A 22542-nucleotide genomic window follows, 5' to 3' on the forward strand; every position below is an offset into this window, starting at 1 on the left:
TGACATTTGGAAGCAGAGGAATGGGGAAGTCCTCAAGGATGCAGAGCAAGGGATGACATGGCCAGACTGGAATTTTAGAAAGATCCCTGGGGCTGCAATATGGAGACTGAATTAGAAAGAGCAAGCCTGGGGCAGGGTCTGAGCTGGGGGGCTACAGGTGAGAGACATGGAGGCTGGAGGGAGGGCAGAGGCAGTGAGGATGGAAGGAGGATGGAACAGGACTGGGAAGATCGAAGGGCTATTTCAGAGGTGGAACGGACTTGGTGACTATGGATGCAGGTCGTGAGGGAGGGGGAGGAGTCCCGGACACTCTAGAAGCATCCACGGCCTCTCCTCAGGTCGCTGCCTGAAACGCCACCTGGTGTGTAATGGAGACAAGGACTGCCTGGATGGCTCTGATGAGGACAACTGTGAAGACGTCAGGGTCCTGGAAGATGACTGCAGCCAGTATGACCCGATTCCAGGATCAGAGAGGGTGACCTCGGGGTGAGTCGCTGCCGGCTGACTGTGGGGGGCAGGGCATGATTTCTCTCCAATCACGAGTATTAGTTTCAGGGAAAGAAGAGGGTCTTTGGGGGGAATCTCTATGGAGTGATCCTGTGAGGCCGTCCTCACCAACCCTCTAAGTGTCTTAGTCCATCTGGGCTGCTCTAACAAAATACCACACACTGGGGGGCTTATCAACAACAGAAATGTATTTCTCACAGTTCTGAGGCTGGTAGTCTGAGATCAGGCTGTTAGCCTGGTCAGGTGAGGGTGTTCTTTCAGGCCGCAGACTTCTCGTTGTGCCCTCACATGGTGGAAGGGGCTAGGGAGCTCTGTGGGGTCTCCTTGATAAGAGCACTGATGCCATTCTTGAGGGCTCCACTCTCATGACCTAAGTGCCGCCCAAAGGTCTCCCTCCAAATACCACCACATGAGGGGTTAGAGTTTCAACATATGAATATTACAGGACATAGCTCATGTTTTCCCCTTTATGTCTCTGCCCAAGGGTCCTCCTTTCACCCTTTCCTGCTCTACTGCTCATTCCTCTTGCCCCAATTCCATTTCCAAGACCCTTTTAAAGAAGCTACACCTTCCATAAAGGCTTCCAATATCCCCAAAAGACAGCACTTCTCTGGCCCAAGTGCACTTTCCAGTAGCCCTGTTCTTACTCTGCTTTGCACTGTGGTTGCTGATATAACCAAGGCTTTAGGGTGAGATGGGGTGGGGCTTGAATCTCCACTTTGCCATTGCTGGCTTATACCTCTCAGGCCAGTTTCTTTATCTGTTGAGATCTAATCAGTCTCGATTCTAACTTTACTTCATTGTGCACCATATGTTCATGTTTAGTCCCTTGCACACATCATACTCTTTTCTTCTGACTTCATAAAGTTAGTTCCTTCTTTCTGGAATGTCCTTCCCTGTATTCCTAACTGGTTAACTTTTTACCTAGTGTTGTGCCCTGAATTGTATCCCCCTAAAACTTGTATGTTGAAGCCCTAACCCCCAATATGATTGTATTTAGAGATAGGGCCTTTACAAAGGTAATTAATGTCAAATGAGCTCATAAGGGTGGGGCCCTAATCCAATAGGACTGGTGTCCTTATAAGAAGAGGAAGAGACACCAGAGAGCTCTCTCTCATCTCTCATCATGTGCACAGAGAAGGGGCCATGTGAGGCTATGGCGAGAAGGTGGCCATCTGCAACCCAGGAAGAGAGGCCTCACCAGAAACCAACCCTGATGGCACCTTTCTCTTAGACTTCTAGCCTCCAGAACTGAGAGAACATAAATGTCTATTCTTTGAGTCATCCAGACTTGGGTATTGTATTGGATATAGTACTTTGCTATGACAGCCCAGCTAAGACACCTAGGCATCACCTCCTCTAGCTGGTCTTTTTGACACCCCCTCCCCTCCTCTCAACACTGTCTAGGCTGGCTTAGTCCCCTCCTACTGTTCCCAGCGTCCCTGTGTGTCCTACTCTCCCAGGACTTATCCAACAGGGCAGAGACATCTGTTCCCCAGGCTAAGGGGTCCTCGTCATCTTCTGCTTCTCCAGCACCCAGCACAGGGCCACACTCATAGTGACACATGGTATTGTCAGTTCCCTGACACTTTGCTTTGGGCCTTGTCCCCTAACTTGAGTATAAACTCTTTGAGGGCCGAGGCTGCTCTGATTCATCTTTTTCATCTCCTCAGCCCTTATGTCAGAGCTTTCCCCAGAACAGCCTCTCACTGAGTATTGATTGCAGTGAAACAAATCAACATGACCAGCTGGCCCTTTACAGATGAGGAAACAGAGAGAGACAGTACTCATCACACAGTGACCCAGCCACATGGCAGCCCACTCTGGGTCAGGTGTGGGTGCTGTGAAATGCAGCTCTCATTCACTGTGGTTTAATTACCTTCCGATCACAGCCCACCTACAAGATAGGACAGAATCCTGTAAATGCATGTAGACACACACGTATGAAAAGATGATCAAATTCCTGTTTCTTTTAGACCAATAATATTAGTTTTCTTGGACTGCCATAACAAAGTACCACAAACTAGGTGGCTTAAGCAATAGAAATTTATTTTCTCAGGAGGCTAGAAGTCTCAGATGTGGGTCTCAGCAGGATTGCTTTTTCTGAGGTCTCTCTCCTTGGCTTGTGAATGGCTGTCTTCTCCCTTTGTGGTCACATGGTCTTCCCACTGTACATGGCTGTGTCCTAACTTCCTCTTCTTAGAAGGATACCAGTCCTACTGGATTAGGGCCCTCCCTAATAACTTCATTTTAACTTAATTACCTCTTTAAGCATCCTATCACCAAAACACAGTCAAATTCTGAGGTTTTGGGAGTCAGGACTTCAACATACAAATATTGGAAGAACATATTTCAGCCTCTAACACCAATAAAAGGGGATTCTTGTTGATTTTGAAAGTGACTGTGGGATAAACAGAGTACAAGCATGAAATATTGAGGTTTTGACTTGAAAAACAATTCCCTCGTTATTGACAAAAATATCACAGACCATGACCCTGCTCTCATATGATTCAATCAGGAGATTTCAAATGTACTTGCTGATTCGTGTGCTTTGCCACACCTAACACTGAAACCAGTAGAATGGGCCCACCTCCATCCCCAGCAGCTGACATTATGGTGGTTTTCTCATTCATCTCAAGATCTCAGAGGCCTTTCCTGGTATCTTATTTTTTCTAATTTAGGCATTTCCCAGTTTTTAATTTTTATTTATTGTTACAGAAGTAATGTCTATTTGAGATAAAAACTGAAACTCTTCCTTCACTTTCCCTCACCTGGTCCCACCCACTCACCCTCTCTCCCCTCCGTAGAGCTGACCCCTGTTACATGATTTCTCAATCATGTAAAAATGCATTGACAACATACACTGTATGGAAAGTATGCCTATCAGGTGTATTGTGCATTATAGACATAAGTGTATTTTACATAAATGTGATCAGACTGTACATATTGTCCATAACTTGTTTTTTTCACTTAATAATATATTTTGAAGATTTTCCTCCCATATCTTCTATTGTCTTTTTCTAGGCAGCATAGTGTTCCTTAACAGGGGTCAGCAGACTATGGCCTGAACACCAAATTCAGCCTGCTGTCTATTTTTAAATAAAGTTTTATTGAAACACAGCTTCTGCCCTACAGTGGAAAAGTTCAGTAGTTGCAACAGAAACCTACGTAGCCTACAAGGCCTAAAGTATTTACTATCTGGCCCTTTGTGAAACATAAAATAAAATTTCCCAATTCTCCTATAGTATAACTATATAATTTATTTAACTACCTCCTATTGAAAGATAATTAGATTGTTTTCCATTTTTCTCTTATAGACAGTGCTGCAATGAACATTCTTACATACATAATTTTGTACCCGTGTGTGAATATTTCTAAATTCCGAAAAGTAGAATGTCTCTCTTTATTTTCACTGGGGCTTCCGCAATCACATTTTAAAAATATACATAGGCTTTACTTACGGTTAGAGGTTACATTACAATCTTAGGGCTTATTGTTCTTTAGAGTTTTTCTTTGGCCCATTAGAGGGCCTGTATTTATCAGCTACAGGCAGAAACATGTTCCACAGGGGGAAAGATAGAAACTGCAGGGTAAAGACTGAGAACCCAGATTGTAGTGTCAAAAAAAATCTAGGAAAAAAATCCAGCTATGACTATAGGCAAGTTACTTAATTTTTCTGAGCTTCAATTTTTGCATTTGCAAAATTGTCATGAGGTTGAAAGTTAATGTATGCTAAATGTCTGGTATAGTGTGTATTCAATTCATCATAGCTATTATTACATCACTTCCACTAATGTGAAGAAAGAGATGGAGAAAGGAAGAGAAGAAGGAAGTGAACTTACATTGAATTTCTACTCTATGCCAGGTGCTCTACAATTCTCCATTTATTCCTTTGAAGTAGGTTTTATTCACAGTTTTTCCCCTGCTCATCTGCCTTTGTGCCCTTTCACAGAGGACATAAATGAACATGACAAATGCTATACCAGAGGCGATCACTGAATGCCATGGGAACAGAGGAAGGACAATTGTCTGTCCAGGATAATCAAAGAAGGCAATACAGAGGACGCAACATCTGAGTTGGGTCTTAAAGGCTGAGTAGGAGTTTGAGAGGCAAAGACAAACAATCACTTTATTATCCACAACATATGAGGCTTAGATTGTTAGGTCTTATAACTCTTAGCCAACTTTCAATGATTTTGTTCAGTTAACTTTCTCTTTGTATGAAATTAAAGCAGACTTTCACCTGTTTCACATGATTTTTACCTAAATATGGTTAAACCATCCATGACCTAAAACAGAGAACTTGGGCAGATAGATTTGAAATACCCCAGAGAGGGAAGTATGGGAAATATTTCTGGAAAGATATTGGGCTAGGGGAAAAGAAGTATTACTATCAACTGTACTTCTGTTTTACTCTGATACTCTCATTTAGACTTCACAAAAACCAGGAGAGGTAGTTTTACTATGTCTGTTCTTCAAATGAGGAAAATGAGCTTCAGGAAGTTTCTAGAATGTGTCCAAAGTCACACAGCTAGTAAATGACAGAGCTGGAAATTAAGCAGGCATCTCCCTGACCTCCACACTGTGCCTCCTCTACACTATGGCCTTTCTGAGGATTAGATCCTCAGCTTAGCACTGTGAACTACACCCAATATTTCAAACCTATTTTTTAGCAGCAAAACCTTTTCTGAAATCATACTAACAAAAACAACAGTGACATTTATTTAACACTTCATATATGCTAAGTACTCTTATGATTCCATTACTTGTTTTAACTCATTGTTTAACTCTGTGAGGGCAGTAGTATTAGCTGCTTTTTACAAATGATTAAACTGAGGCACAGAGAGGTTAAATGATCTGCCCAAGGTCACACAGCTAGATGTGGCAGAGATAGGAAACGGGTCCAGACTGTCTGGTTCCTGTGCTTGGACTCTTGATAATCATGCATATTCTTCTTCAATTTACTCAACAAATATTTAGAGGTGCCTCCCATGTGGGAGCACTGTTATAGATGCTGAATGGAGTTGTCTGGCTGATCTGGTCTAAGGGAACCTGGGGGCCCAGGCCCAGTCCACTCAGTCTCCCATTGTTGCCCAAAGTGGCCCTTAAGGTACTTCAAGGAAATCTAGGGTTCCACAGAACACAGTTTGAGCAATGCTGCTCAGCCCACCAGCTACATCATTGTCCAGAGGATATTTTGTGCTATCTCTGCTCTTCCAATGCTCTCTCCCAGAAGCTGCTTGCCTTTTCAATTTAGGTATAATTTCCTGACCCAGAAAGAAGCTCAGAGCGTATACGATGTCAGGTATTATGGGGGCCAGTGTGAGACCGTATACAACGGGGAATGGAGAGAGCTTCGGTACGACTCCACCTGTGAGCGTCTCTACTATGGAGATGATGAGAAGTACTTCCGGAAACCCTACAATTTCCTGAAGTACCACTTTGAAGTAAGTCTGAACAGGGGTGCTCACAGGCCACTGGGTGGGTGCAGGGAGGGGAAGTTGTCGGTGGAGATAGATGCCTTGCTTTGGAAGATCTTATTTCCTGTAGGGTTTGCTGGTGGCTGAAGGTCCCACTGCACCTGCCCTCACGCATGCTTAGTGCTGAAGAGGCAACGGCAGGGCCAGTGAGCCGCACACTGTAAATGGGACCACCCCCTACTAGATCTCGGCTCCAGTCCTAAATCAATAAAATAGATTCGGGGCCCGATTTTCTAGGCTGCTTGTCAGAAGACCTATTTCCAGGTTTTGACTCTATTAGAATAGACATGTATCAGACCTTGAGCAGCTCACTGCCCCTCTGTGGGCCCAGGTTACTAAGATGTAAAGTGGGGGCAGGACAGGAGGTGGCTGGGGGTTCTGAGACCTGTGCTCCTGCTTCACCAAGAGCAGGTCCTCACTGATGACCTTCATCTCTTGACTTTCTGTCCGTGATTTCGTTGGAAGAAAGGGTTCCGCTATTGAAAAGTGCTTGCAAACTGCTGATGATCCCTAAGATTCTCCCCATCTTTAAAATTCTGCGCTCTCCTGGTCACCCTGTAGCTCACAACCAGCTCCAGAGCCTGCTCCTGACCATTCATTTCTTCACCCCTCACCCTCTGGATAAGCCGTCTACACAGCAAACCTCACTGGAGGCTTACCATGTGTCAGCTCTTCTACTTTCACACAAATTCTCCCACCAAATCCTCATCATAAGACGATGGGTCAGATATTATTATTGGCCCATTTTAGATATTAAAAACCCCAGAGACTTAGAGGAATAAAGCGCCAGGCCCAGTAGGTAAGCACAGACAAGACTTAAATCCAGATCTATCTGAACTAAGCCTGGCTATACATCTTTTAGAAGGGAGGCTAGATTATGCAAATTCTATATGTGAATCATCCACATTCTATCTATAGAGAGAGATGATAGGATGCCAGTACTCTGAACAATTATCTAGTCACATCCTCCCTCTCCCAAGTTTCTCAGGAGAAAAATACTGACAGAAGATAAGGCCAGGCTTATTGAGTCTGTTTTTAAGAAATTGGCTCTCACTATTCACCATAGCCAAGACATGGAAGCAACCTAAATGTCCATCATAAAGAAGATGTGTTGTATATATACAAAGGAACGTTGCTCAGCCATAAAAAAGAATGAAATGTTGTCATTTGCAGCAACATGGATGGACCTGGAGATTATCACACTAAGTGAAGTAAGCCACATAGAGAAAGACAAATACTATATGATATCACTTATATGTGGAATCTAAAAAAATAATACCCATCAACTTATTTACAAAACAGAAACAGACTCACAGACATAGAAAACAAACTTAGGGCTACCGAAGGGGAAAGGGGAGTGGGAGGGATAAATCAGGAGTATGGGATTAACAGATACTCACTACTATATATAAAATAAATAAACAAGAATTTACTGGGCTTCCCTGGTGGCGCAGTGGTTGAGAATCTGCCTGCCAATGCAGGGGACACGGGTTCGAGCCCTGGTCTGGGAGGATCCCACATGCCGCGGAGCAACTGGGCCCGTGAGCCACAGCTACTGAGCCTGTGCGTCTGGAGCCTGTGCTCCGCAACGGGAGAGGCCGTGACAGTGAGAGGCCCGTGCACCGTGATGAAGAGTGGCCCCCGCTTGCCACAACTGGAGAAAGCCCTCACACAGCAACAAAGACCCAACACAGCCAAAAATCAATAAATAAATACATAAATTAAAAAAAAAAAAAGAATTTACTGTATAGCACAGGGAACTATATTCAATACTTTGTAATAACCTATAATAGAAAAGAATCTGAAACTGTATACCTGAAACTAACACAATATTGTAAGTCAACTATAGTTTAAAAAAAAGAAATTGGCTCTCCCCACCCCACTTCCACCTCTGCCATCAGGCTCTGTCTACGAGCTGGAAGACATAGACAATGCCATTTTTCTAAACTGGAGGACAGTCTAGGGCCTACGTGTCAGGCAAGATAGACTAGGTTATGCTGTGGCAAAAAGGATTCTGAGATCTCAGTGCTTTAAAGCAGCAATGCCCTACTTATTCTACTCATCCTTCCTAAGGTGGAAAAGAAACTCTCATCATCACAGACACTCAGGACCCAAACTGATGGCGCCTCCATCTCAACACATGCTCTTGTGATTACAGAGCAAACCTCTCATGGGCACCTAACCCTCATTTCCTTGGCTCACGAGACCACGCCTCAGGTCAAGCTAGCAGAGAAATGCAATCCTGGAATGAAATAACCAAACACTTGTGGGTGGTCCCTAAGCATACCTCTGCTTAGAACTATCACCACCTGCATGCCTTTGCCCCTTTCCTCCCAGGTCCACGCCTAGACATGGCTTTCTGTATCTCTCCACTGCAGAGCCAAGCAACCATCTGTTCAAGAAGGATAAGCCCACTGGAAAGAAATACATGCTCAGAACAATATAGCATTTTATCAGAATCGTGTGTGTGTGTTTAAACAAATATTTTAGCAGTACCACTAAATACTAAGCACTGCTGAATTTTCCATATTTTAGTATCAATTTGGAATAGCCTTTTAAAAGAATTATTTATAATAATCTGAAACTTTGGATATTTTACAAAGCAAAGATTTAAATATTAAGTATGAATTGGAATATAATGCTAGTGCACAAGGCTAACATCTATGTGATTCTTTTCAGGCCCTGGCAGATGCTACAGTCTCCTCCGAGTTGTACGATGATGCAAATGACCTTTTTTCTAAAGTAAAAAATGACAAGTCTGTGTCGGCTGGAGTGACCATTGGTGTGAGCCCTGCAGGCAGCCCATTTACTGCAACTGCAGGTGTATCTGGGTCACGAGACAGTTCGTTCTTGAATAAGTTAAGCAAGTATAATCAGAAGGTATTAAAACATAATGCCCGTGTCACACAGTATTCCATAATCTATGCTGAACACGTATTACCTTAACTGCATTGAAAAGTACAGTAGTAATTGAACCTTCATTTGCTTGTGTAATTGGACATGTCTGATCAGTAGTAATCATGTTTGTTTTTCTTCTTACGCTTTCCCACACAGAATCATCACAAAGGGAATAAAATTGCACGATAAGACTAGCACTCTTATCACTTTCCCCATCCTTTTTCATGGTTACCTGGAGCACAGAGGGAAATACTTAGAATGGTCATGTCTTAAAGAGAAACAGCCAAGCCCTCTAAACCAGACTTGGAAGAATTCTAAAGCAAGCCCGGCTTTTCAAGATAGATTGGAGGGCTGGCCTGCTTAATGAATCTTTCATTTCCTCATCAAACATTTACCATTAACTGCCTATTATCCTGAGAGGTCAGACAATGCATCCTTGAGGAAGTTAGGAAGTCTGTCTAAACTGAGATCTAAAGACTAGTACCAGTTGTCTGGATGAAGCGGGGCAGAAGTTAACAGAAGGCTGTTCTAGGTCTGGGAAACAGCATGTGCAAAGGCCTGGAGATGAGAGACTGCCTCACACAAATGTGGGATTGAAAGGACTTCCGCTGGCTGAAGCACAGGTGGGAAGGGAAAGGAGGGAGTGATGAGGATGGAGAGGTAATCAGGAGCTGGAGAAATATTCACTGAATTGATCAGAAATTTACCAAAAGCCTCGAGACATTGATACCAGAACTGGGGATTTAGTTAGGGCTCAAAACATTATTTTGGATAATGAAAATACAGTTATCAAAATTCACTTCCTCAACAACTACAAATTACAGGGCTTCCCTGGTGGCGCAGTGGTTGGGAACCCACCTGCCAATGCAGGGGTCATGGGTTCGAGCCCTGGTCCGGGAAGATCCCACATGCCGCAGGGCAACTAAGCCCGGGCGCCACAACTATTGAGCCTGCACTCTAGAGCGCGCGAGCCACAACTACTGAGCCTGTGTGCCACAACTACTGAAGCCCGCACGCCTAGAGCCCGTGCTCCACAACAAGAGAACCCACCGCAATGAGAAGCCCCGCACCTCAACGAAGAGTAATCCCCTCTCACTGCAACTAGAGAAAGCCCATGCACAGCAACAAAGACCCAATGCAACCAAAAATAAATAATAAATTAAAAAAAATATATATATATATATATATATATATATATAAATTACATTCTGGAGCTTTGCCATGAATAAGCTACTGATCTGAAGGGAAAGTACTGTTCTGAGATCTGACTGTCACAGATTCATGTGGACTTTTCTAAAAGCAGGTGGCTTCTTCCAACTTTCACTATCACTTTGGATCAAGGTTTACACTCCCTGCAAGTAAGGCTCATACAGGACCCCCTTCCTCTTAAACCAATCCAACCTCACCCCGGTCCTGTGGATCCTGCTTTTCTTGATTACCGAACAGTACAAGATTACCACTAGAATGTAATCTCCATGAGGGCAGGGGCCTATCTCATTCACGATCATGTCCTCTGCACCTAGCATAATGCATGTGACTGTAGGCACTGAAAAGTATTTGTTTAATAAATTAAGTGATATTGGCATTTCCTCATGTCATCGAAATATTCCTAAGCCTAATTTTTAATGGATACCTAATACTTGTGTAGCAGGTTGCATAATGCAGTGCTTTAATTAGAGCAGGGAGAAATGTGGAGGTGAGAATGGACTGGGGGCCGGACAGAGGTGAGGAGCACAATGAAACACATTGTAGTAACCAACCCAGCGAAAGTTGATGAGAACTTGACCCAGACAGGGGCAGTGGGAACGGAGATGCAGACATGGGAGAAGAAGCCAGGCTGGTGTCTAATATATGTTTGCAAAATGTAATAATATTCTGTTATATGTATTTATGTCATACAGTTACATGTGACTATATTTATATTTCCCACAGGTACTAAATGCTGCCCTTTTGCATGATCTCATGTGGTAAAACGTATACTCTCTTTGTTCTCTTCCTTCATTCAATGGCGGTTGTTGTTACTGGCAGAAATATGGCTTCATCAGAATTTTCACAAAGGTGCAGACTGCTCATTTTAAGATGAGGAGGGAGAACATCATGTTGGATGAAATTATGCTGCAGTCATTAATGGAGCTTCCAGAGCAGTACAATTACGGCATGTATGCCAAGTTCATCGATGACTACGGCACCCATTACATAACGTCTGGAACAATGGGTGGCATTTATGAATATATCCTGGTGCTTAACAAAGAAAGAATGGAAACAGCTGGTAAGTAGAACAGATGCTTGATGCACGCAGTGTTCGATGCGTACGCCAGACATGGTTTGCAGTTTTCTAGGCACTGACTATCAGCCATGCATGATCTCATTTAGCCTCCGTGACAACTCTATAAGGTAGCATTAGTATTATTATTTACAGGGACTTGAGGTTCAAAAGGGTGAAATGACTTGCTAGTAAGCACTACAAACAGAATTTGAACTCAGACTTGTCTGGTTCTCCAGAGCCATGTGTTTTCTATTGCACCATAGTTACCCCTTCAATAATAAAGGATCTCTGGGGTTTTGCTATTTAAAATGTTAAAACATTTTAAATATAGATTCTTGGTTAATGGAACTGCCATCCAATCAGTCAGTGATGACAGAAACCTGGAGTCATCCCAGATCCCTTCTTCCCCTTCACCCCTGTAGATCTCTAAGACCCTTCAGTTCTCTCTCCTGAGCAGCTCTTGTCAACAGCCCTTCTACTGCATCCCCTCCTACAATGGTAGGCTGGGCTCCCATCTTTCACTTATTACTGCATCATCTCCTATATGGTCTCTAGGGGAAGACTCACCCCTTCCAATCCATTCTCAACAACCACCACCAGAAGGATCTTCTGCTTCACAGATCTTATGACATCACCTCCTTGCTTAATATCCTGAGTGGCTAGACTAAAGTCTAAACTCCTTAACATTGACATCAACAATCTTCATGGTCTCACTCCAAACTGCTAGAACAGTGGTTCTCAACACGTGGACTCCAACAAACAGTATGAGTGTCACCTGGGAACGTGTTAGAAATGCAAATTCTCAGGCTCCCATCCCAAACCTGCTAAATCAGAAACTCTGACAGTGGGCCCAGCAGTGTGTTTTGACAAGCCCTCCAGGTGATTCTGATGCTTAATACAGTTTGAGAACCACAGATCCAGTCAACGACGGAGTAGAAGGGTGAGAGCTGTATCCATATTTCAAAGCCAAGTTCAAATTCCAAGTTTCAAGAAGTTTCCCTGACTCCACCAGCCCAGGCTGGCCACTTCCTTCCTTCAACACATTCATATCAATTCCACACTGCTTAGTCTTTAAAAACAATTTTCCAAATGTTAATATTTCTCTCCTCATCTAGATAGCAAGATCCTTGAAAGCAAGCATCATGTCTGACAATTTTCTACCTCTTTAGCACTCAACGCAGGGTGAGTGGGCAAAACAAGACATGGAGTTTGAAAGCAGGCATTCACTTAGATTCCTGGCTAGGGTCATTCATTAACTCATCCATCTATTCATGTATCCATTCTTTTATAATTCAAATATCTATTGAGTATTTTTATGTGTTTGTGCTAGGGATACAAAGGTGAGTAAATCTAAATACAGTCCTTAACATCTTGTAGCACAATACAAACTGCAGATTGAAACCCAACAGTAGGTCTTTTTTTTTTTTTTTTTTGAGTGGGAGAACTTTACGGGTTTTTTTTTCTTGAATTTTATTTTATTTATTTTTTATACAGCAGGTTCTTATTAGTTATCTATTTTATACATATTGTGTATATATGTCAGTCCCAATCTCCCAATTCATCCCAGCACCACATCCACCCCCCCCCTGCTTTCCCCCCTTGGTGTCCATACATTTGTTCTCTACATCTGTGTCTCTCCAATAGTAGGTCTTGATATCAATGTATGGAACACCAACATTTTGAACAACACAGAACAGAATAAAAAATATCATAATGGGTTGTAGGTAGTGAAGATAAATTATCGCTTCAAGAAAATTTTGCCAGTTAAAGACATGTACACATGCACAGAGTCATGATACAAAATAAATAGTTCAGGAGAGATCAGTGTAAAAAGAGTTTGAAAAACTTAATTCAAGTGGATCTTTTTAGAATCATTCAAAAACACGAGGAAGAAAAAAGAGCTAACGTTTGTTGAGTACTTACTAAGTTCCAGGACTGTTACGTACATTCTCATTTAATTTTCTCAACAACATTTGGAGGTTAGTGTAATTCTAGTTTTAGCCCCAGAAATGCTGAGCCTCCTTAGGGAAGTTAATTACTTGGCCCAGGGCTGCAGGAAGCTGGCGTCAGAGCCCTGGACCTGGGGTCTTTCCACCACGTGGCTGTGGTAGACCCTTTCATTTGGGCTCTGTCTTTGGTGGTGGACTACTAATTAATTGCCTGGGGTATCTCGAGCCCCTCCTCTTTAAAATCTGTGAGGCAGAAATGGGCTTCCAATGTGGTTAATATTCAAAAGGAGCCCACTAACGAATTGTCCCAGGGATAATTACCTCAGCTCTGTTTATAGAAAACCATATGTCGATAATAGCACAATTTGCTATTTGGGAAGAGCTGATTTTCTATAAATCCGGAAGGTTAGTGTTGCTTTTCTATAAATATGGAAATGTGCTAATCATCACCTCATCTGCTGGAGACTGCTAATAAATCAGAATGTCATTTACATATTAACCTACAAAGAACAAAAACATCTACCTTCTTTCCCTTTGACAAATAGAATCATGCACACCCTCTCTCCATGTTTGATGTTTGTCTAATTTTCTCTTTGTTGCTTTTTCATCCTCTCTCTCACTCCCTTTCCCCTCTTTCTCTCCTCTTTTTCAATGTCTTTTTTCTTTCTGTGTATCTTTGATCTAATGACTTTAACAATATTTATATTCTATCAAGTGCTTGTTTCTAAGAAATACCCCGTGTGGTATACATTCATGTCCTCAAAGAGCTGAGCTTGGAATGGAATGATTTAAGTGAACACATGGGCTGGTTTGCTCTGGGGGAATCTTTTGTCCTTGGGTTTGCCTCAGATCCTCTATGGGTTCATCCCAGAGGATGCACAAGGCTGTTTTCTTCTAATGTGTTCTTTAGATAAAATGCTTCTCCCCCAAAGAGAGCATGAAACCTTCCATCAAAAATCAGGGGATGTCTTGGATGTTGGGGAGGTGATGTTAGACTTCAGTGGGACCCTAGACTTTCCTCAAGGGCTGCTGCTGACAGCTTTCTACCTTCTACAGGAATCAGTATGGATTTGGGCTTGAATTTCTGGATTTAGATTTTTTTTCTCCTTCATCCCTTCTTTGGAGCTCCTATTATTTGTCTTTGTATAAAGATCTGACAAAGAGAATAGTGCATTCACCATCTGGCTGCTTTGGAGTCTGGCCCTATTACAGAGCTGATAATTTACCTAGGACAGGGCAAGTACTTCAGTGACACTGTTCTATTCATGTATGTTTCCTGCCTTCTTTTGCACATGCTGTGCTGTCAGCCTCCAAAGCACTTTCCTGTCTTGCCAACCTGACAGATTTCAACTCATTCTTTTGAACTTGTATGGGCAGCCCCACCTCCGTGAAACCTGCCCTGATATTCCTCTGCACATTCTTCCATAGTTTTGTTCGTTCAGACATGCATTCGTCAACCATGTTAATTGAGTTTGTATCATGTGCCAGGTGAACAAAATCGATATGGTTCCTGTTCTTGCAAAGCTCACAATCTAGTGAAGGAAACTAAATAAACAGCCAAAAATCCAGATGCCATCCTTGGTTCCTCCTTTACTTCTTGCCCCTCATCAGTGAGACCTGTCATCTTTACTTCTAAAGCATATGTGGCATCTGTCCACGTCTCTATTACCATCTAACTGGTCCAAACAACTATGGTCTCTCATCTGGCCACTGCTAGAATATGATGGCTTTTTTTTCTTTTCTTTCCTTTTTTCTCTTTCCTTTCCTTTCCTTTCCTTTCCTTCCTCCCTCCCTCCCTCCCTTCCTTCCTTCCTCCCTTCTTTCCTTCCTTCCTTTCTTTCTTTTCTTTTCTTGTTGTTGTCATCATTGTTATCCTGCTAACACTCTAACATAGCAAGCTTATTTCAGCCTACAGCCTTGGTACTAGCTACTCTCTCTGTCTGGGCTATCCTTCTCTCTGATGTTTGCATAGCTGTATTCTAATCATTCAGATCTCAACTTAAATGCCCCCTTTTCAGAAAGGCCTTTTCTGACCATGTGGCAAGTCCCTCTTTGTTATAGCACCCTATTTTAATTCTCAGAACATCACTATATATTCTGTAATTACCACGCTCACATGCTTATTTGTTTATTGTCAACCTCCTCCTTCTAGTATGCATGTTCCATGAAAGCAGGGGCCTCATATGTTTTGTTCACTGCTATATATTCATTTCCTAGAACAGTGCCTGGCCTTAATAACTTTTGTTGAGTGAGCTAATGAACAGATACATATAAAATTGCAAATTGTGATAAGAGCTGGCTAGAAAATGAACAGGTCGTAGAAATAGAGAATAACTGTGGGAGGAGAGGGAGAAGACAATCACTTAGTTTAGGATTATCTGGGAAAGTCTCTGGGATTAACTGGGATAAGGTCCAAAAGATATTCAGAAGGAGACTCCAAAGACAAGAAAGAGGGAGGATGTCCTGGGCAGAGTGGACAGCCTGTCATGTTTGAGAACTGAAATAAGCAACGTGTGGCTAAAGGTTGCAGGTAAGGGGAGGATGGAGGGAGCTGAGGTTGGAAGCAGCTGCAGAGCGTCTTGCTGGTCATGGTAAGAAGTATGGACCATGTCTGCAGTGAAATGGGAAACCACTGCAGGGTTACCAGCAGGGCAGTGCCATGGTCTAATCTCTGTGTCAGCAGGTCGTTCCACTACTGTACAGAGCACAGATTAGATGGGGTGAGAGTGGACTCAGGGAGCACAGTTAGAAGACTCTTGTTGACATCCAGGTAGGGAATAAAGAATGGAGATGAAAGAATATGATCGATTAGGGACATATTTTGAAAGCAGAGTTTAGATAATTTGCAGATGGCCTGGGTGTGAATTGTGAGGTGTACTCCTTCTACATTACATTACATTACATTATATTTATATTACATTATATTACATTACATTACATTATTTTCCTTCTACATTATATTTCTAATACACACACACACACACACACACACACACACACACACACACATTAGGGCAAGAAGAACATGATGAGTTTGCCTGGGAGGGCCAACTTCCTGGGAGAGATGCCTCCAGGCATTTGGAAATACGGCAGGGATTCTGGAGGCAAGAGAAGAATCCAGAATATATATATATATATTTTTTTATATATATATATTATATATATATATATAATACTAATTCATTCACTATACTAATGGTAATTGTCTGTATTTGTCTCTTCTACTAGACAATGAACTAGACCCCCTTTTTTGGCTCATGTAGATAGGTCCTGACATATTTGGCTCAGCTTCTGTGCCCTTTGTCTCTCAAAATGCAACATGAAATAGAGTTTCTTATCAGTTAAGGAATCTAAGTAAATCTGATAAGATACCTCCACCAGGGATGCTGTAATGGAAACCATGCATGGAATAGAAAGTAAACTAATAGCCCTCAAGTCTCCAAAAGTTCATGATTCTATAGTTCGGGGCCATATTGAAAGGGCTCTGCAAAGACCTTACAAAACGTGACTTCTATTGATGCTCTGCTGGTGCGAAGCCAGTAGCATTTCATGGCCCCATAAAAGCCATTAGGCAATGTGGTAGTAAAAAGAGTTCTTTTTACAAAGATGTCTTTGCTTTTCATGTAGGTCCTGCCATTTAAAAGCTAAAACTTTGCATCTCTGAGTCTCAGTTTTCCCATAACTAATGTATGGATAATAAACTACTGCAAAAGGCTCTTATGAGAACTAACTCTAAAAAGCATGTGATAAATAAAACACGGTCTAAACGGTAGTTACTATTATGGTTTACAGTTTTAGGTGAGATTGTAAGTAGCAAATATCATTTGATCAAGGTCTGTGGAATGAAAAAATATGCCGGCAGATGGTAGCAAGGAATCCAGATTTTGGAGTCAGACACATCTGGGTGGGGATCTTGGTTCTACCATTTAGCAGTTGCATGACCTTGATCAGGGTACTTAATTTCTCTGAACCTTAGTTTTTTCAAGACCCAAATAGGAATGATAACAAGGGTTTGAGAATAATTCCAAGTACATCTTGCATGATAAGTGTTTAAGTAGATAGTTTTCCCTTTAATGCAGGATATTAGGATAGCTTAGTGTTTGAAAATATGGGTTCTGTCACTTATTAGCTGTGTGATTACCAGCAGATTATTTAATCATTTTAAGTCTCAATTTTCTCACCTGTTAAGCTGGAGGTATTAATGGCATTTAACTTATAGAGTAATTGTGAGGAATAAGTGAACTTATCTACAGAAAATATTTAGTGTAATCCTCAGGCTCTAATGAGCACTCGATAAGCATCAATTGCTGAAAAAGGTTCTAATTTAGGTTCCTTGGGTTCAAATCTCATCTCCATCACTTATCAACCATGTGACCCTCAGGCAAATTAACCTCTTCATGCCTCAGTTTCCTGTTTCCCTAAATGAGACAACGACAGTAATACTTCATAGGATTGTTATGAATATGAAATGAAACAATCTGTGTGATCAGGTGGCCCAGTGCCTGGCATATAGTAAGAGTTTAAAAATGGTACCTATTATTGCTGCACTATGTTGATGTTACTATTACCATATTTATTATTCCCTGCTTTCCAGTTATTAATTCTATAATGTTAACTGTCCTCTCATCTGTAAAGTGGGGACAATAAGACAACATATCTCATAGGGCTCTGCACTTGGTCAGCTCTGAAACATTGTTCAAATGGAAGGGAAATCATTATCATTATGTCCAGCCTGCAGTGGGCAATATTTCTGCTGTAGACTTGGAGACTCATCAATCATGCCTCCTCCCCCACTTGCCCATTTTTTAAATCAAGGTCATTCATTTCTTTCTCTAGAGCTTCATCCAGTTTTGGAGGGACTGCTCCTCCCATTGATCAAGGTCAATTTGAATTCTCATCACTATCTTTCAAGGTGGTAACAACTCTGCCTAAATCAGTGCCTGCATTCCATTATGCCTCCCCTTGATGGGTGCCAGATAACAGTGACCCTGGAAAAGATCCTTCTAATGAGAGTGCAGTACATTCAGCCAGTTATTTATCATTGCCCTCTAGCTGGGGTCCTTGGCCAACTGGTCTACCACCTAACACACTGGGTAGAAAAAGTTACAGGGACATGACTAAAATCTCACTGAAGTTGATGTCAATTATACTTCTACATTCTCTTCCTCCATCTTCCTTTTCTCTATTTATTCATTCCTTCAGTTTTTCATTCAACATTTATTAAGCACACATAACATGGTAAGCACTGTCTAGATACCAACATGGGTCCTCTTATCTCATATAGAAGGTAATGGGGTTTCTCTGTTATAATCATCTGATTATAGTCAGGGATGACTTATTAAAGGACAACCAAATTGATTACTACCTAAAATGAATTAACAAATTATCTTTTTACTCACTGTACTTAGAATTAACTGGTTCTAATAAAATATATTTACATATAAAAACTCCTAATGTTGGTAAAATACAATCATTCACATCTGGTATTGAAGATGATCTTCATAATAGCTTATGAGGAATTGTATTATTATTTTTCCCAATTTAATAGAGAGAAAGCTGAGGTCCAAAGACCCAAAGTAAATGGCTCAACATGATTCAGTTAGTTTTGAACTAAGGTCTTCTGATGTAGAGTTTATGTATTGTCCCGCATCATTTCCCCACACTTCTGTCATTCATTCTGATACTATATTCCAGGGGCCTAGACTCTAGCAGCACTGGTAAGATGGTCAACAGTTAATGAACATTTCATTATGTGGCAGACACTGAGTTAGGCACTTTAAATGCACTATCTCATTTAATCCTCAGGAAAGACCGAGGAAGAGAATACTATAATCCCCAATTTACAAATGAAGAACTGAAACTCAGCAATGTTAAATAACTTGTGCAAGGTCAAGGTCATCTTGTTATTATGGGTGGAGCCAGAAGTCAACGTGAGAACCTGTGATGTTAACCATCATGTTGTAATGCCTCAGAGATGTTTTACCTAGGATTTTTCAAACTGCACGCCACAGCCCATTAGCAGATTGTAAGAGAAATTTAGTGGGTCATGACCAGCATTTAACAAAATGAAATAGAATACAATAAGAGGGAAATCATCAGAGAGCATCACACAAAGTATGGTTAAGTATTGGAACTTATTTTAGCTGGATGTAAGTGGGCTGGATCATGATCTAAAATGTATTGCTTACTTTTGGGGGCAGTCAAAAAAGCATTAGACACACTGTCTTAACCCAGTGTGCTCCACTGACTGTGGACATGTATCTAATCACTTTAAATAAAGGGAAAATCATCAATAGCCATAATGAAGGCATTAGGAAGTATATTAGTTGCGGTTCTCCATATACTTTACATATATATGTAAAGAGATTTCTTATAAAAAATTGGCTCACATAACTATGGAGCCTGACAAGTCCCAAGATCTGCATTTGGCAAGCTGTGGACCCAGGGGAGTTAATGGTTTAGTTCCAGTCTGATTTCAAAGGCCTGAGAATCAGGGGAGCTGAGGGTGCAGTCCCAGTCTGAAGGTTGGCAGGCTTGAGACCCAGAAAGAGCTGATGTTTTAGTTTGAGTCCGAAGGCAAGAAAAAAGCCAATTTTCCAGCTCAAGGCAGTCAGGCAGGAAGAATCCTCTCTTACTCGGGGGAAGGTAAGATTTTTGTCTATTCAGAACTTCTACTGGTTGAATGAAATCCATCCACTTTAGGGAGGGCAATCTGCTTTACTCAGGTTACCGATTTAAATGTTAATCTCATCCAAAAACACCCTCACAGGAACACCCAGAATAATGTTGACCAAGTATCTGGACACCTTGGCCCAGTCAAATTGACACATAAAATTAACCATCACAGGAAGGTGGTCAAGGGGGAAAGGTAGAGGCAGATGTGAGTAATAACTGCCAAGATAGGTGTGTGAAGTCTCATGTAATGAAACAGCTTATCTAAATGAAGATGAAAAAAACAAGCATTCACTGAGTTCTAACTCTGTGGCAGGCAGCATACTGAGTTCTTACATGCATCTCATTCCATTTAAGTTTCCTGGCAATGCTTTGAGCTGTGTTTTATGGCTGTACCCATTTTACAAATGATGAAAACGAGGCACTGAAAGATAAATGACACATCCAAGGTGACACCACTGGTTAGAAGCAGAGTAAGGTTTGAAATGAGGATTTCTAATTCCCAGTTCAGTGCTTCTTGTGGTACCTCTGGATATTTATTTCACTTATTTTCTTTTTTAAAAAACTATTAAACTGCTTGTGATAGCTTTGAAAGTGGTTAAATCAGGTTTTTGAAATACCTAACAGAGTATTATACTCAATATTCACTTCTAAGGGCAATATTGGGTCAGCTTGACCCTTGACTGGGAATTGTCACAGAGAACTGTTAAAGGTTAAACTGACCAGCTTGTGATGGTCTGTTCTGAAGCTTAGGTACATTCACAGAGCCAAGAACAAGCATGGTGTGCTGGCACCCATGGCACTCAATAAAGCGAAACTTAAAGACCTATAGGCCAGAAAATGTATCTAAGCCACCAATGGCAGGTGGTTTTAATAGCAAATGCTACCAGGACCACTGAGTTGAGGATTGTGACACCAGATATGGGCTCAGGCAGAAAGTACTGTGATCAATTAGTGATGTCTATCCGAGGCAGAGGCTGACCCATGGTACAGCCTCAGTATCTTTCTGGCTGGGGTAATTCAGAATCCAAGCCCATCAATCCTGGGCATCCTCTGGAGCTTTCCTTACACTCTGGAGACTCAGGGGTGGATTCCTAAAGGGTCTGAGCAGGGATTAAGGGCCCCTGAGCTATGTGTTTTCTATTCCTTTAGTAGAATGAGACAAAGGCAGCCCAGATGATCAAGCTGTGTATGGAGAGTAATTGGGATGAGATGGGTGTATAAATTAAGTCCCTCAAATTTTTCATACATTCCATCACATTTATATATTATTGATGTTGTTTGCTTATAATTCCCTTTCAGGAAGGTCCTAAGCAGAGCATTTTCCCTTCTTACCCAAAGTAGCAGGCAGGAAACAATCTCCGAGGAAAACCCTTCTCATAATCTAATCTCCACCCATCCATCCATCCATCCATCCACTCATCTAGTAAATACTCAGAGAGAACCCATAATCTCCAGGGACACAGGAGTGAAACACACAGATCCCCGCCCTGGAGAAATGTGCAGTCAGTTGGGGGCTAAGAATAATACAATGCGATGAATGCTTGACTAGAAATAAATACAGTAGAAGCACAAAGGAGGGAGCAACCCACCCTTTCTTCCCCTCCCATTTTCTAGACTCCAGAGACATTCACACCTGATCTTCTGAAGTTAGTAGGAGTAGGAGCTTGCCTGGTGGAGAACGCAGCTGGAGCTTTCTAAGAGGAGAGAGTTGCATGGGAGTGGCTGAAGCAGCAAGTGGTGAGGGTGAGTAGTAGGAGATGAGTGATTCACCCAAAGGCCAGACTCTTTGTAGAGGGCTTGCCCCTGAGGCCGGTGCATGCATGAGAACAATCCAGTGGTTGGGTTATGGCAGGACGAGTGCTGATATCAGTAACCTGGAAATGGAGTCAGTGTTGGCCTCCAGGGAGCCACAGAGAGGACGACAAACTGCAGAAGGGCAAGCTGCTGGAGGCATGCAAAGGTGAACATTGAGACAGGAGGGTCCCTGCCGCCGGACAAATGCGCAGCATTCAAGAGAGCATGCGCTGGTCCTGCTCTACCCTCCAGCCCCCTGCTTACTGCGGGGCTAGGCTGTACGGAGCTAAATGCTGGTCCCTTGACTTAATCATACTCACTTTCTTCTTGCTGCTGTTCCTTCTACCTAGAACTCTGCCCCCCTCTCCTCCCCCTCTCTTCTTCACCTGGCTAATGCTTCTTCATCTTTGGTCTCTGCTCAGATAGGGTTTTCCAGACAGTCTCTCTGTCTCCCCAGTTCCAGGTTGGGAACCTGTCTTAGGTATTGGGTCGCCCAAAAATTTCGTTCGGGTTTTTCCATAACATCTTGTGGAAAAACTCGAACGTACTTTTTGGCCGACCCAATACTTCAGTGTACCCAGGACATAGCTCTATGTATATCACACTATTACAACTGCCTGTTGCCATAGTGCATCTTGTGAATGATGTGTGTCTGGAGTTTTGTCCACAGGCTGAGGCTGACTCACAGTAGAGGCTCAGTGTCTTTCTCGCGGGGCTGGTTCAGAAGCTAAACCCACAGGCGCTGGGCCTCCTCTGGAGCTTCTCTTACACTCTGAAGAATCAGGGGTGGATTTCTAAAGAGTCTCAGCTGGACTGAACAGTGAGGATGGTGAGGTGGGCAGGAACCTGATTGTGAAGGGTCTTATATTCATGGCTAAGTAGTCTGGGCTGGCCCAAAAGGTCTTTTGCTGTGTCTGCTAACCAACCAATCATCCTGAACAGACAGGCACTAGATTCTAACAAGCTCCAGGCT

At 42.3% G+C, this 22542-nt stretch overlaps 1 protein-coding gene across 1 annotated transcript in view; it reads left to right on the forward strand.

Annotated features, from left to right (window-relative positions):
* The window catches only part of C8A (complement C8 alpha chain), a 64513-nt gene that overhangs the window by 24199 nt on the left and 17772 nt on the right, over positions 1-22542 (forward strand). Inside the window, exons 4-7 of the mRNA XM_059898764.1 lie at positions 339-486; positions 5765-5954; positions 8667-8867; positions 10914-11154. Of these exons, the coding sequence (XP_059754747.1) occupies positions 339-486; positions 5765-5954; positions 8667-8867; positions 10914-11154 (780 nt within the window). The remainder of the gene's footprint in view (positions 1-338; positions 487-5764; positions 5955-8666; positions 8868-10913; positions 11155-22542) is intronic.

Source organism: Balaenoptera ricei, chromosome 1 (genome assembly GCF_028023285.1).
Source record: "Balaenoptera ricei isolate mBalRic1 chromosome 1, mBalRic1.hap2, whole genome shotgun sequence".
NCBI lineage: Eukaryota > Metazoa > Chordata > Mammalia > Artiodactyla > Balaenopteridae > Balaenoptera > Balaenoptera ricei.